Raw genomic sequence first — 16,465 nt, forward strand, 5'->3', positions numbered from 1 at the left:
GAGCTCAGTCAACATGGAATTCAATACAACTGTGAATCTACCCACACAATTACCAACAACTTCCATTTACACAAGGACACAAACACAGTAAAACATTCCAAAGAGCTTTATGGACAGGAAACTAGCAAAATGTTTAAGCAATGGATATATCTAAGCAAAGGATAAATTAAGATTGTGACCAAAGACGTAAGTCTTAAAGATGAGAGGGAGATCTAGGGAGGCAAAATTAATGAATAGTGAGTAGGCAACTCAAGTCATATGTACCAATAAAGGGTTAAAAGTTTGGGATGAATAACCAAAAGGCTGGAGAATACGGATTGTGTTGGGCTACTGGTGTTTATTGTGGTAAAGGGTTTAAAAGGAGCACAACAAACTGACAGCATGCATGAAGTGAATGCGCATGTAAGACATCAAGAAAAGTGGTGTTGAGTGATCAGGACTTGGCGTGGGATGGAATTCAAACATATTATTCAGTTAAAATTAAGTTTATAGCAGGTGCAGGATGGAAACTTGGGCAAAAGGACATCAGATAGTTGAGTCTCAAACCAACGAAGCAAGGTTCTGAAGTTGTTAAATTGAAGCAGAGCAGGTGATGTTATGGGGGGAAAATGTACAGGTTGGTGGATGAATTGGCCAGTGTAAATTGCCCCAAGTGGTAACATTTGATTGGGGAATGGGGGGGGGGGGGGTTGGTGTTGATGGAATGTGGGAAGAATAAAATGGGTTAGAGTAAGATTAATGTAAAAATGGGTGCTTGATGGTTAGCACGAACTCAGTAGGTCGAGGGACCTGTTCCTGTGCTGTACCTCTCTATAATTCTACTAATTGGGAATGTCTTAATGTGAAAAGCTTAGAGGGGGTGGAATTTTTAGAGTGCATTTAAGGGAACTTTTTGAACTGGTACTTAGATAATCTTGCCAGAAAAGGGTAATACTGGACCTAACGTTAAGGAGTGTAGATGGGCAAGTGGTTGAAGTGTCAATAGCAGAGTATTTCAGGAATAGTGACTACAACTCTGTAGTTTCTGGGAATCATGGAGAGAGATAAAGATGATCTGGAAACTAAGGTCCGAAATTGGGGGAAAAGTAGACTGGGAGTAGCTACTTGCAGGTAGGTTTACAATGAACAAGTTTGGGGCTGATGGTGCTGCCATTCAAAAGTACATAATGAAAAATCAGGGCCAATGTATTCCTTTAAGGTGAAAGACAAAGACAGCAAGTCCGAGGATGTCAAAGGCTGGATGAAGAACAGGAGAGAACTTACAACAGGGGAGGCCCTTCAGGAGTACAGAAAGTGTATGGGGGTATTTAAAAAAAAATTAAGAGGGCGAAGAGGTGACATGAAATATTGTGAGGTGACAGGCAAAATTAAGGAAAATCCCAAAGCATTTTATGTTTACTAAGAGCAAGAGAGTAACCAGGGAAAGAGTAGAATTCATTAGAAACCTAAGAGACAGTTTATGTGTGGAGCAAGCAGGTGAGGTCATAAATGACTACAGGCAATCACCAGGTTACATAAGGTCCGCTCCTGAGAACTGTCTGTAAGCCAATTTCTCCATGTCAGAAATGTCCGTTTTCTAAAGCTACCCATATCGTATCACTCTACTTGCTATAATTCTTTTACTTCGTCGAATATTCACCTTAACTATAGGGTGGACATGACTACACTGGAGAATCTGCAGAGGAGGTTTATCAGGATGTTGACTGGGATGTAGAATTTCAGTTTTCCTTGGAGCAGAGGATGCTGAGAGGAGACGTGATGGAGGCGTACAAAATAATGAGGGGTGTAGATCGGGTGGATAGTTTCCCCTTAGCAAAAGTGTTTAAAACTGGAGGGCATAGGTTTACATTAAGGGATGAGGATTTTGGAGGAGTACTGAGGAAGAATTTTTTTCACCCAAAGGATGGCTGGAATCTGGAATGCACTGCCCGAGTGGGTGATGAAGGCAGATATTCTCACAACGTATAAGAAATATCTAAACAAATACTTGAATTACCAAGGCAAAGAAGGCAATGGACAAAGTGTTGGTAAATAGAATTATCAGAGATGGGACTTGATGGTCAGAATTGACATAGTGGGCCAAAGGGCCTGTTACTGTGCTGTATGAGAATTTTGAGACAAGGGCCACTGGTTATAATTTCAAACTTGCTATTATTAACAGGAAGAAATTACAGCACGTCATTGAGGCAGTGGAGGAATTGATAGAGGCAGTACAAGGATGGAACTGCATGTCATCTGTGTTGATATTGTAAGCCATATCTTCAGATGGTTCTTCAGGCATACAGAGGGGAAGCCAAGAGTGCATCTTTGAGGAATTCCATATCTGGTAGTGGGATGTTAAGCCATTTCTGAAGATGTTTTAGATGAGTGCATTAGAACCAAGTATGCCTGACCCTACAAACCTGTACATGAGAGAGATATTTGCATTGAATAGTGTGAAGTAAAATGCTGCACAATGCTGAGGTGAACAAACTTGGTCATGTACACAGTCACAAAGCATGTCACTTGTAACTTTGATATTGGCCTTTCTAGAGCAGCAGAAGAACTGCACACCTGATTGGAGATAGAAAGTTACAGCTGAAACTGGCCCAGATTTGTAAGGTGTTGAGACATTAAAGGATACGGAATAAGGATATGGAGATTGGAGATAGGAGATGGGAAGGCAAGTTCAGAAAGGGCATGAGAGTGCAGGGTATTACCTACAATCCCAAACAGAAAACCTCCTAAGCAACTATAACGTTATATTGTAGTTATATTGCTTAACCAGCATTAAATTGGTTAGGCCACAGTGGAGTACTGTGTACAGTTCTGGTCAACATATTATAAGATGGACCTGACTACACTGGAGAGGGGCAGAGGAGATTTATCAGGATGTTGACAGGGATGGAACATCTTAGTTTTCCTTGGAGCAGGGGAGGCTGAGGGGGGAGACGTAGTGGTGGGACACAAAATTATGAAGAGCATACAGAGGATGGATAGTTGGTAACTTTTCCAGGGCATAGTTTTAGACTAAGGGATAAGGAGTTTGGAGGAGTATTGAGGAAGAATCATTTTCACCCTCAATTTTTCACCAAAAACATTTTTTTTTGCTCCAGATTCCAGCATCTGCAGTCTCTTGATTCTCCACAAAATCTCTGATATTTTCAGTTTTCATTGGATAAAAATAAATGTCAAGGTTTTTAATGCTGTGGGATAGTTTTGATAACATGTGAAGCTGAGTGCTATAACTGTTTTAGTCAAACCGCTGATGTACACTGTATAGGACTTATAAAATTATATTAACATTACTGAGGAAGTTATGAATATTAAACTCAGAGAATATGAACCTTTTATTTTTAATCATGATGACACATTTGTGGAATCTTAAATTACAGCAACTTTGGATCACAGCAAGCTGGAGACATTGATGATAACATAACTTGTGACAGTATGACCTGCATTTTATCATAGTCCCGATTCTGTTCTTTTATAATCCAATATACTGAAATAAAATTTTACAAGATAAATCCATGATCCATAGGTAGCCAAAGTGAATTTGGAAACTAAAGGTTTAAAGTTCACATTTTTGAATCTATTTGTGGTTTGTCACTTTCTTTTATCACAACCAACCAGCCCTTGGTTTGAATCCATAAAATGTCAATTGTAGCCAGATTTTATTCCAGTAAATAATTGATCATAATAACAGATGAAACATTAACAATGCATTCTAAAATATGAAGATTACAGGGAGTATGTATTCAGCATGCGTATACCTTTAAGAACGATATGTACTGTATGAGATGTCTTTTAATACATTATTGTTTCAGCTACTGCTATTAGTTGAGTATTGTTAACTATCAATAAAGAATGCTTGCTTAGAAGCTCTACTCCATTTAGTTGCCATAGAGAAGAACCTATGGATGCAATAGGATACACATCAAATGATGTCAATTTTCTTTAGAGTATTGTGTAGGATATTAGGTCACATTGTTCCAAAGGGCACTTGTCATTGGCAAGTCACAAATCCACCAAGTTTTCGTAGCTCTTAACTTAAAGGACTACTCATACAATCTTCAAACTTCAACAGTCAGGAGCAGGGAGCAGCAGCTAATTCTGAAAACTGCTTATATCAACCATAGAGACCTTTATTGGGCTCCATAACAAGAGTTTCTGCTGTAGTGTGTCACCTGGAGAGGGTTATATTAAGGGCTGGATTCTGCTTTGTTTGCTCTGCAGCAAAGTGACAGCAGCTGTGAAAAATCAAGCAGGAAGTATTGGGATCCATGCTGCTTTCCTTATTTGGAAGATTCACCATGACAAAATGTGCATGCATTTTCTGGCTGGGAGTGTGATCTAAAACCGTGAAACTATTGCACAAAATGAATCAACAGAGTTGAACCATGCAACAGTATTTGAATACTCCAAGAAAAAAGCTCATGAATTTCAAGGCAATTATTCTTTGCAATTAAAACGAAAAAAGAACATCTGAACAGCACAAGTATCCAGAGAGAAGCTTACCAGATGACAGTTGGTTGGCTTGCCATTCATGTCAGTGGCAGGTGGAGTCAATAATTGCCAATCACGACCTTTGTTGTAGGTAATGTAAGTTTTCACTTTACCATTCACTTTCCTATTAGCCAAGAAAACTCCTTTAACTCCTTGTACCTGTAAGGCAAACAGAGGTGGGAAAAGAAAAGAAACAGTAGGTATAGCACTTTACAGGTCCGAGGTCCCATTCGACCTATCAAGTCCATAGAGAGCTCTCCAGCATAATTCTTCTTCCCAGATTTTGGTCCATAGTCTTGTAGGTTACTGCACATCGAAAACTCATGCAAGTACTTTTTAATAAGATGAGGGTTCTCATTCTATCCCCAGTCCTCTGGGCGAAAAACATTTTAATCAACTTCCCCCCTCATCCTTTTACCAATTACCTGCAATCTATGCCCCTGGTCTCTGTTCTCTGCTACGGACAATAGCTATTTCCTCTGTATCCTATCCAGAGTACAGCCTCTCAGAATTTTATACACCTCCATTAAATGTCCCCTCAGCATCCTTTATTTACAAGTTACTTATTTGTCCTCTTAACAAAATCAGAAGCATAAAAAATATATGATTTTCCAATGTTAGGCCAAATTTGAATAATCACTTTAAAAATTCTGAAAATCCAAAACATCAGATTAAATAATCCATACTTGGGTAACCAAATCAGATTCCCAATGTTGTCCAATAAAACTGCTGATATCTCAAATAAAGTTGAAAATGTACTGAAGAACTGGAGTCAGCAAACTGAGTTGTGGGACCCTATTAAGAGCTGATGGATGAAAGACATATACACATCAGACACAATCTCAGTGTAATTTGTCACCAGATTTAGTCGTCGACATTTCAGTAATAAATTCCTTTGCTAATTGCTATAACAGCATCAATTATCCAAACAGAATAATACAATTAAGAACTGTTGCTTTTCTTCATTTTTTCAGATCATTAATCGCTCAGGGCATCTTATAGGCACAAGTACATGTTTTATAATAAATACATAATAGTGGAACAGTTTTTTTTCCAGGCTTATTTGGGACCATTCCTCCAACACTTTCTCCAAATTATTGATGACTGCGTTGTTGCCCCATCCTGCAACCATACAGAACCTGAAATTTTTAACACTTTTGTTGCTCTCACATTTATATAGTACATCTCTGACACTTCCCTTTCTGGATCTCCCTGTCTCCACCTCAGGAGATAGACTATTAACTAACATCTTTTACAAGACCACAGACTCCTACATCTATATATCCTCTCATCCTGCCTCCAGCAAGGACATTCCTTTTTCCAAGTTTCTTTATCTCCATTGTATTTGTTCCAATAATAAGCCATTCCACTCTGGTACTGATACTCCTCTTGAAACATGGCTTCCCCTCTGCCATAGTGGATGGAGCTCTAAATCACATTTCCTTAACCTCCTGCACGTTTGCTCTCATCCTTTCTCCTCCAGGACAGAATAGAGTTCACCTTCCACTCCACCAGCCTTCATATTCAACATATTATCTTTCACGATTTCCATCAGCTCCTTCTCCTCGCCTCCCCTTTCTGCATGTTGCAGGGACTGCACACCTCGTGATTCCCTGATTTACTCTTCCATTCTACCTATCACTCCCTGTCCCACGGCAACACCTTGTCCATTCACCTCTTCCGGTCCTACCATCCAGGGATCCAAACAATCATTCCAGATGAAGCAACGATTCATTTGTACTTCTTCAAATCTAATGTACTCTATTCAGTGTTCACAACATGCCCTCCTCTCCACTGGAGGAAGCAAATGCAGATTGGGTGATTGCTTTGTTGAACACCTGCACTCTGTCCACAGGCGTGATCCTGAGCTTCCTGTTGCATATCACTTTAATTCTCAATGCTATTCTGATCTGCCTTATCTGCAGCCTCCTCCTCCCCTGCCATAGCAAAGCCCAATGTAAACTAGAAGAACATCCTAGCTTCTGTAGCGACAAACATTCTGCTGGAGGAACTCAGTGGGTTGAGCAGCATCTGTGAGAGGAAAGGCATTGATGTTTCAGCTCGAAGCTCTGCATCAGATTCCAGCATCTGCAGTCTCTTGTGTCTCCATCTTTTCTTGTCTTGGCACTTTGTAACCTTCTGGAATGAACACTGAATTTTCCAACTTCAGGTAAACTGCTCTCTCATCGTTTACCATTCTCATGCTCATGTCCTGCTCTCACCCCACTTCCTTAAAATGCCTTGCTAATGGTCAGTAGTCTTGCTCCTTATCACCTGATCTGTCTGTAATCAATCTCCATGTGGTATTTTGTCTTGTACCGCACGCTTACCCCCAGCTCTGCTTTGAAAACAGTACACCCTCCACTCTTTCCCCAATTCTTAGGAAGGATTGCTGACCTAAAATGTTAACTAATTTCACTTTCCACAGATGATGCTTGACTGGATGAGTTCTTCCAACATTTCTGTTTTTTTTTGTTTCAGATTCCATGATCTGGAGTTTTATTTTGTTTTCTCCCACTTTAATCCTTCTACACCACAAATGACTCTTCAGACCCAAGACCTACCACCGGACTAGTCATATACCCAAGTTTATTAATGCTACAAAAATAGGTATTAACATAACTTCTGAGGAGTCTGTAAACAGATAGTAGAAAGGTTAGGTGACAGGGCCAAAGGATGGCAGATCAAGGATAAGTAGAGGGGATATGAGGGTTATACAGGAATAATACAAAGCAGGTGCACAGAGAGATGTGTAACTTGTACAAGTGCACCCATAAGTACAGAAAGGGTTATTGGGAAGGCAAATGTGACATTGGTCTTTATTGTAAAGGGATGGACTACAGGAGTAGGGAACTATGGAGTCTCAAACCTGAAGACTCAAATCAGGAGAAAGTTACGAATCTTTGTAATTCTCTACCCCAGCGAGCTTTGAATACTGAGTCATTAAGTATATTCAAGACTGAAATATGGATTATTAGATGAACCATAGAAGAACCATACAGCACAAAACAGGCCCTTCGGCCCACCATGTTGTGCCGTCCATCAAACCACCCTCACACTACCTAACCCCTTCCTCCCGCATATCCCCCCATCCCACACTCCTCCATATGTCTATCCAACAAGCTCTTGAACCTGTTCAATGTATCTGCCTCCACCACCACCCCAGGCAGTGCATTCCATGCACCAACCACTCTCTGGGTGAAAAACCTCCCCCTGACATCTCCCCTGAACCTCCCACCCATAACCTTAAAGCCACACCCTCTCGTCTTGAGCATTGGTGCCCTGGTAAGGAGGCGCTGACTGTCTACTCTATCTATTCCTCTCAGTATTTTATATACCTCTATCATGTCTCCTCTCATCCTCCTCCTTTCCAGTGAATAAAGCCCTAGCACCTTAAGCCTCTCCTCATATTCAATACTCTCTAATCCAGGCAGCATCCTGGTAAATCTCCTCTGCACCCTCTCCAACGCCTCCACATCCTTCCTATAATGAGGCGACCAGAACTGAACACAGTACTCTTAAGTGTGGCCTAACGAGAGTTTTGTAAAGCTGCATCACCACCTCGCGGCTCTTAAACTCAATCCCGTGACTTATGAAGGCCAACATCCCATTGGCCTTCTTAACTGCTCTTTCCACCTGTGAGGCAACTTTCAATGAACTGTGAATATGAACCCCCAGATCCCTCTGCTCCTCCACACTGCCAAGTACCTTGCCATTCACCCAGTACTCTGCCCTGGAGTTTGTCCTTCTAAAGTGTACCACCTCACACTTCTCTGGATTGAACTCCATCTGCCACTTGTCAGCCCAGCTCTGCATCCTATCAATATCCCTCTGTAAGCTCTGACAGCCCTCCACACTATCCACAACACTGCCTATCTTAGTGTCGTCTGCAAACTTACTAACCCAGCCCTCCACCCCCTCATCTAAGTCATCTATAAATATCACAAAAAGTAGAGGTCCCAGAACCGATCCCTGCGGGACACCACTAGTCACTGCCTTCCAATCCAAGGGCACTCCTTCCACCACAACCCTCTGCTTTCTACAGGCAAGCCAATTCCTAATCCACACAGCCAAGCTTCCTTGGATCCCTTGGCCTCTGACCTTCTGAAGAAGCCTACCATGAGGAACCTTATCAAACGCCTTACTAAAATCCATGTAAACCACGTCCACTGCACTGCCCTCATCAATCTTCCTGGTCACCTCCTCAAAGAACTCTATCAGGCTTGTGAGGCAAGATCTTCCCTTCACAAAGCCATGCTGGCTGTCCCTAATCAGTCCATGATCCTCTAGGTGTTCATAAATCCTATCCCTTAGAATCCTTTCTAACAGTTTACCCACCAGACGTGAGACTCACCGGTCTATAATTCCCTGGCCTATCCCTATTACCTTTTTTGAACAAGGGGACAACATTCGCAACCCTCCAATCCTCTGGCACCATCCCCGTGGACAACGAGGACTCAAAGATCCTTACCAGCGGTTCAACAATCTCCTCCCTAGCCTCTCGAAATCAAGGGGGATGAGGGGGTGGGACTTGAACGGGTAAGACAACGCCATAAGATAGAGGAGCAGAATTAGGACATTTGACCCATTGAGTCTGCTCCGCCATTCAATCATGGCTGATTTTTTTTGTCAACTCCATTCTTCTACCTTCTCCCCTTAACCCTCAACCCCCTTACCAATCAAGAACCAATCAATTTCTGCCTTAAATTCACCAATGACTTGGCCTCTACAGCCCTCTGTGGCAATGAATTCATCACCCTCTAGCTGAAGAAATTCCTCCTCATCTCAGTTCTAAAGGGATGTCCCTTTATTCTGAGGCTGTGCCCTCGGATCCTAGGTAGAAACACAAACCCGGCCAATGATCAGATCAGCCACAGTCTTGTTGGAGGAGGCTCAGAGAGCAATCTAGCCAACACCTGCTTCTATATTTTAATCTGTCAGACTTGGCAGCCAGGTCCAATTTCAAGCTACAGAAAGATGCCAAGGACAATTTGCAATGTTTCACTCTCTCATTTTCTCTTTCCCAATCAAGAGAGCTTCCTCGTACTTTACCTTTGCCATAACTAACAACATAGCTTTCGGGGAGTCACATCTATAGACCTTGGAAACAGAAAGAGGAGCAAATATTTATTCCCTTGAGCCTGTTCTGCTTTCATTCAGACTATGGCTGATCAGTGATCTAATTCCATATTGACGCTGTGTCCCATAACCATTTCATATTTAACAATAACAATTACTGTGGTGTTAAGTGCCACAAACTTATATCATTCATTACAAGTGTAAATATTTCTTAACCACTTCTGAAAGGGTAGGCTCTAATTGCCCCAGTACTAGGCTCCTCAACCAGTGGAAATAGCTTTTCTAATCTATTTGATCAGTTCCCCTTAGAATATAGACCAACAAACGATCTGCTGGAGGAATTCAGTGGATCAAGCAGCATTTGTGAAAGGAAAGGAACTGTTGACGTTTCATGTCAAAACCCTGCATCAGTCCTGATGTAGGCTTTCAACCCCAAACATCGACAATTCCTTTCCTCCCATAGATACTGCTCAAACCGCTGAGTTCCTCCAGCAGGTCATTTGTTGCTCTAGATTCCAGCATCAGCAGTCTCTTGTGTCTCTTCAATATATAGAACGATTTTATTTTATTAACCCCTAACCTGAAGTATAAGCCTAAGTTTTATGATAGGAACTTATGAATATGAGCAGGAGCAGCCAACTCAGTGTTCAACCTTGCTTTGCCATTGCCAAGATCATGGCTTATAGAACATAGAATATTACAGCACAGTACAGACCCTTTGGCCCATGGTGTTGTGCCGACATTTTATCCTGCTCTAAGATCTATCTAATCCTTCCTTCCCATACAGCCCTCCATTTTTCTATCATTCATGTGGCTAAGTCTCTTACATGTCCCAAATGTATCTGCCTCCACCACCTCTGCTGGCAGTGCGTTCCATGCACCCACTATTCTCTGTGCAAAAAACTTGCCTCCGACATCCCCCTTATACCTTCCTCCAATCACCATAAAATTACGCCCCTTCATGTTAGCCATTTTCGCCCTGGGAAAATGTCTCTGACTGTCCACTTGATCTATGCCTCTTATCATCTTGTACACCTTTATCAGGTCACCTCTCATCCTCCTTCACTCCAAAGAGAAAAGCCCTAGCTCGCCCAATCTATCCTCATAAGACATACTCTCCAATCCAGGCAGCATCCTGGTAAATCTCCTCCGCACCCTCTCTAAAGCTTTCACATCCTCCCTATAATGAGGCGGCCAGAACTGAACACAATACTCCAAGTGTGGTCTAACCAGAGCTCTATAGAGCTGCAACGTTACCTCGCAGCTATTGAACTCAATAACACGACTAATGAAGGCCAACACACTATATGCCTTCTTAACAACCCTATCAACCTGCACAGCAACCTTGAGGGATCTATGGACGTGGACCCCAAGATCCCTCTGTTCCTCCATACTGTTAAGAGTCCTGCCATTAATCTTGTATTCTGCCTTCAAATTTGATCTTCCACTTTTCCGGGTTGAACTCCATCTGCCACTTCTCAGCCCAGCTCTGCATCCTACCAATGTCCTGTTGTAACCTTTGACACTATCCACAACACCACCAATCTTCATGTCATCTGCAAACTTACTAACCCATCCGTCCACATCCTCATCCATCATTTATAAAAATCACAAAGAGCAGGGGTCCTAGAACAGATTCCTGTGGAATACCACTGGTCACTGACCTCCAGGCAGAATACTCTCATCTACAACCACCCTCTGTCTTCTTGGGTGAGCCAATTCTGAAGCCACACAGTCAAGTTTCCCTGGATCCCATGCCTCCTGACTTTCTGAATAAGGCTTCCATGAAGAACCTTATCAAACGCCTTACTGAAATCCATGTACACCACATCTACTGCTCTACCTTCATCAATGTGCTTTGTCACATCCTCAAAGAATTCAATCAGCCTCATGAGGCACAACCTGCCCCTCACAAAGCCATGCTGACTACCCCTAGTCAGCCTATACTTCTCCAAATGCCCATAAATCATGTCTCTAAGAATATTCTCCAGTAATTTGCCCACCACTGAAGTAAGACTCACTGGTCTGTAATTCCCAGGATTGTCCCTACTCCCTTTCTTGAACAAAGAAACAACATTTGCTACCCTCCAATCATCTGGCACTACTCTTGTGGCCAGTGAGGACGCAAAGGTCATGGCCAAAGGTGCAGCAATCTCTCCCCTCACTTCCCGTAATAACCTTGGATATATCCCATTCAGCCCCAGTGACTTATCGATCCTGATCTTTTTCAAAAGTTCCAGCACGTTCTCTTTCTTCACATTGACATGCTCTGGTGTATCAGCCTGTTGTATGCCATCCTCACAAACGTCAAGGTCTCTCTCACTGGAAAGTATTCATTAAGGACCTCCCCTACCTCTTCTGACTCCAGGAACATCTTTCCTCTTTTATCCCTGATCAGTCCTACCCTCACTCTAGTCATCCTATTCTTCACATACGTGTAGAATGCCTTGGGGTCTTCCTTAATTCTACTCGCCAAGGCCTTCTCATGCCCCCTTCTAGCTCTCCTAAGTCCATTCTTAAGCTCCCTGCTAGCTACCTTGTAACTCTCCAGAGCCCTGTCTGATCCTTGCTTTCTAAACCTCAGGTAAGCTTCTTTCTTCCTCTTGAAAAGATATTCTACATCTCGTATCAACCACGGTTCCTTCACTCTACCATCCTTACCCTGCCACAATGGGACAAACCTATTCAGAGCCCCATGCAAGTACTCCCTAAACAACCTCCACACTTCCATTGTGCACTTCCCCAAGAACATCTGTTCCCAATTTACGTTCCCAAGTTTCTGCCTAATAGCATCATAGTTCCCCCTCCCCCAATTAAATACTTTACCATATCATCTGCTCCTATCCCTCTCCAAGGCTATGGTAAAGGTCAGGGGGCTATGGTCACTGTCTCCAAAATGCTCTCCCACCGAGAGATCTGAAACCTGATGAGGTTCATTGTCTAGTATCAGGTCCAGTTTGGCCTCTCCACTAGTCAGCATGTCTACATACTGTGTCAGGAATCCTTCTTGTACACACCTAACAAACTCTGCCCCTTTACACTAAGGAGGTGCAAATCAATATTAGGGAAGTTGAAATCACCCATGACAACAACCCTGTTATTTTTGCACTTCTGCAAAATCTGCCTCCTGATCTGCTCCTCAGCATCTCTGCTGCTATTGGGGAGTCTGTAGAATACTCCCAATAGAGTGATTGCTCCCTTCCTGTTTCTGACTTCCACTCACACTGACTCAGTAGACGACCCTCCAGGATATCCTTTCTACAGCTGTGATACTGTCCCTGATCAGCAAAGCCACTCCCCCACCCCAATCTTCTATTTCCTGCCCAATCACCACTCCCTCAATTTTCCTGGATTCCAAAACTATATCAGCCTCACATACACTCACGTCTACCTTGTGGGCAGAGAATTCTAAAGATTCCCAGTTCTCTAAATATATTCCTGCCAATCTCAGTCACTCCTCAAACCTCTGTTACATTTATATTATGCTCCTTCCAAAGTAGTGCACCAACTACTGCCGGGTGCTGCCGTTGGAATGCTTTAGTTTTTCTCATTAACACTATTTTTTTCTCAGATTGAGTTGTTTTCCTCCTTTTAGGTCAGAGTGGGCTGCAAATTCTTCATTGTCAATACCACTCTACAATTTACCAGTAGGAGACCTATTTCAAAGGGATCAAGCTGCACAAATTCAGAAGTGCCCTTTTCACCGAAGAGTTAGGTAACTGTGGAAGTTAGCAATTAGTACTTCAGTGCTCTGGATAAATAGTGTACAACTTGCATTGTCAGACAAGCCTTCATCCTACTCACAAGTGATTATTATTAAAATTGCACCACAGAAAGCAGTACCTGAAGATGTAGAATTATAAAAAAATGCATATGGGGGTTTCAAAACTTGAAAAGGACATTTCACTATTCAAGAGGATCTTTCAATAATCAATTCAGCAGTTTCAAGCTCTGGGCTCTTCAGGCTCTTCTGACTACTGAGTTTCAGATTTGCTGTCTAAGATGGGGTGAGAGGAAGGGAAAGGATGAGAAGGTACAACAAGGACATAATTGCATATTTCCAGTCTCCTCTTCCATTTACAAAGTAAAAAAAGTCTGATGCACTGATGAGCTCTTGTCTCTGTGAATCCTGTCCCAAGAATACATTTATGAGACTTCTCTACTCGCTGATGGATCCTGTACTCAAATTGTTTTTGTCACTGAATCTCTTAATTAGCTTAAAGCAGGAGGTCATGTTAGCTCCCCCTCTTATTTCCCTGTTGCCTGACAAGTATCTCTCTTTCACATGACCATCAAGTCCTCTTTGATTCTTTTTGCCAATTACATACACGTACAGATACTTTACTAGCCACCAATTAACCTACTAACACATCTTTAGGAGGAAGTTCGAGCACCTGGTGGAAATCCAAAAAATCACAGGGAGAACTTGCAAATTCCACAGTTACCATCCAAGGTCCCTGGAGCTGTCAGATGGCTGCACTAACTGCAGGATCCAAGTTAGATCACCCTTCACCTTCTAAACTCACTGCAGTATTACAGGTGTATGGAGATGTAATCTACTACAACCCTTGAAGTTCCACTTTCAATCTGGTGAACCTGTGATGTAACCCTACAGCCAACTATTTTTTTGCGTGAGCTTCAGTGCATAAAACTGAAAGCTGGAACAGATTTTTGACTGTGCTTTTTACTTAAAACACAGAAGATAAATGAAAAATAATCTGATCATTACTTTTAAATTTAAATCTATGAACTGTTATCAATTTGGATTAAACCTTTACAATCTGAGTCGTATTTAAAATGGTCAATGCTGCTGATTATTAAAGTATAATCATTTAACATTTCCAAGAAATATTTTTTAATTATTTAAGCAGAAGGATATCCCAATCTCATAAAATACTGGATTAGTGGTAACCTGGTTTTATGGTGCAAATGGAGATGTACAAAGCAGAGATATTAAATCTCCCCTTACTCTTATCTTTTCTGAATAAGTTAGAGTAAACTTTTACAAGGGTACCAGCCCTTGTGTACCATACCCAGAGAGAGGAATCCTTCTTTTGCGAATGTGTTCTATAGATGCTTACAAACTATTACACTGGCATTAAAGCTGATGCTGTTGCTGCCCTCATCTAATATCTGCACCCATTGAGTGGGACTCTCCTTTTAGAGAGTCCCACAATAGAGCAGGAGCAGAGCAGGCCCAACCAAATGAAACCTCTGCCCAAGCCCAAGGTCAGGACTTAATTGAAGATGCACTGATAGGCTTCCAGCAGAGTTCCCAGTGACTAAAGTGACTCCAGCAGATCTAACTATAAAGTTTCATGAGTGCTGCATTTAGGATCCTACAAATGCTATGATTTTTTAATACAAACAGAATTGTTGGAAACCCTTAGCAGGTCAGGCAGCATTCTGTGGAGAGAGTTAATGTTTCAGGTCTGAGCAGAACATTTTATTATTTAAAGGGCTCAGTAAGGGCATAAGGAAATGGCTGAGGAACTAAATAAATATTTTATGCCCTTTTCACATACACCTCCTAGATATCTTGGAGAACTCTGGGTCCAATATAAATGAGAAAGTAAAAGAAATCAGTGTTAGTAAAGAAATACTGCGAGAAAGATTGATGTGCCTGAAAAATGAGAAATCCTAGGCACCTGATGATCTAAATCATAGGGTTTTGAATGAGGTAAAAATGGAGATAGAAAATGCTCTGGTTAGTATCTTCAAAAATACTGTAATTTTTGAAAGTATCCCTGCAGATTGAAGGGCAGTAAATGTGACTCTACTAATTAAGATAGGAGGGAGAGAAAGTACTGTGAACTAACAACCTATTAGATTGACTTTGGGAGTTGGTAAAACGCTAGGAGGATTTAATATAAAGGATTTAATTTGAAGATATTTACAAAATAATAAAATGACTGAACAAAATCAACATGAATTTATGACTGGGAAATCATGTTTGATTACGTTATTGGAGATCCTGGAAGATACATCGAATAGAGTACCCAAGAACACAAGGAAACAGGAGCAGGAGTAGGCCCCCATGGCTGATCTATGCTGACTTCAACTTCTCTTCATGCCATCTCCCCATGACCCTCAATTTCTCAATCTTTCAAATGTTTATCTATCTTCACCTTAGATATATCTAATGATCTGGTTTCCAATACCCTTGAGGACAGAGAATTCCAGAGATTCACTATCCACTGAGAAAATAAATTATTATTTTTTTTAAACAGAGAGTGATTGAGATCTGCAACTCACTGCCAGAGGAGATGGTGGAGTCAGATACAATTAATGCATTTATGAGACACTTAGCCAGGTGCTTGAATAGGTAAGTCATAGACCGAATGTGGGCAAATGAGATTAGTGCAAACAGGCAAAAAGTTCAGCATTTGTGATTCTATGATTCTACAGCCCTTGGCTGCAGGCCATTGGGTCCCAGCGATTTGTCCGCCTTTACCCCATGAGTTTGTCTAATACCTTATCCCTTTTGATTGGAATTTTTACAAGTTCCTCCATGTTCTTTGAAATTATCCATCTGTTACCTTATATTTGCAGTGTCCTCCACAATGGAAAAAAATTGTTTTAACATATCTGCCGTTTTGGGGTAGACCAGGGGAAGCAGTGGATGTGGTGTGTTTGGATTTTCTGAATGTCTTTGATAAGGTTTTGCATAAATTGGTGAACAACATTTGAATGTATGGATGTGGGGGTAATATATTAGTGTGAATTGGGAGTTGGTTAACAGATGGAAAGCAAAGAATAGGAGTAATCAGATTTCTCTCTGGTTGGCAGGCTGTGAATGATGAGGCATTAAAGGGATCAGTGCTTGATCAAATGTAACACTTCCATGTCTGCTAATGACACAAAACTACATGGGATTTGGACAGTGATGAAAATGCAAAGA

The 16,465-nt window shown here is 41.6% G+C and overlaps 1 protein-coding gene across 2 annotated transcripts in view; it reads right to left on the bottom strand.

Moving 5' to 3' along the window:
• The window catches only part of sorcs2 (sortilin-related VPS10 domain containing receptor 2), a 526,743-nt gene that overhangs the window by 88,530 nt on the left and 421,748 nt on the right, over positions 1-16,465 (bottom strand). For both annotated transcript variants that reach the window (XM_052010588.1, XM_052010587.1), the window contains exon 10: positions 4,498-4,644. In XM_052010588.1, the coding sequence (XP_051866548.1) occupies positions 4,498-4,644 (147 nt within the window). The remainder of the gene's footprint in view (positions 1-4,497; positions 4,645-16,465) is intronic.

The sequence above is a fragment of the Pristis pectinata genome, chromosome 2, assembly GCF_009764475.1.
Source record: "Pristis pectinata isolate sPriPec2 chromosome 2, sPriPec2.1.pri, whole genome shotgun sequence".
Taxonomy (NCBI): Eukaryota; Metazoa; Chordata; class Chondrichthyes; order Rhinopristiformes; family Pristidae; genus Pristis; species Pristis pectinata.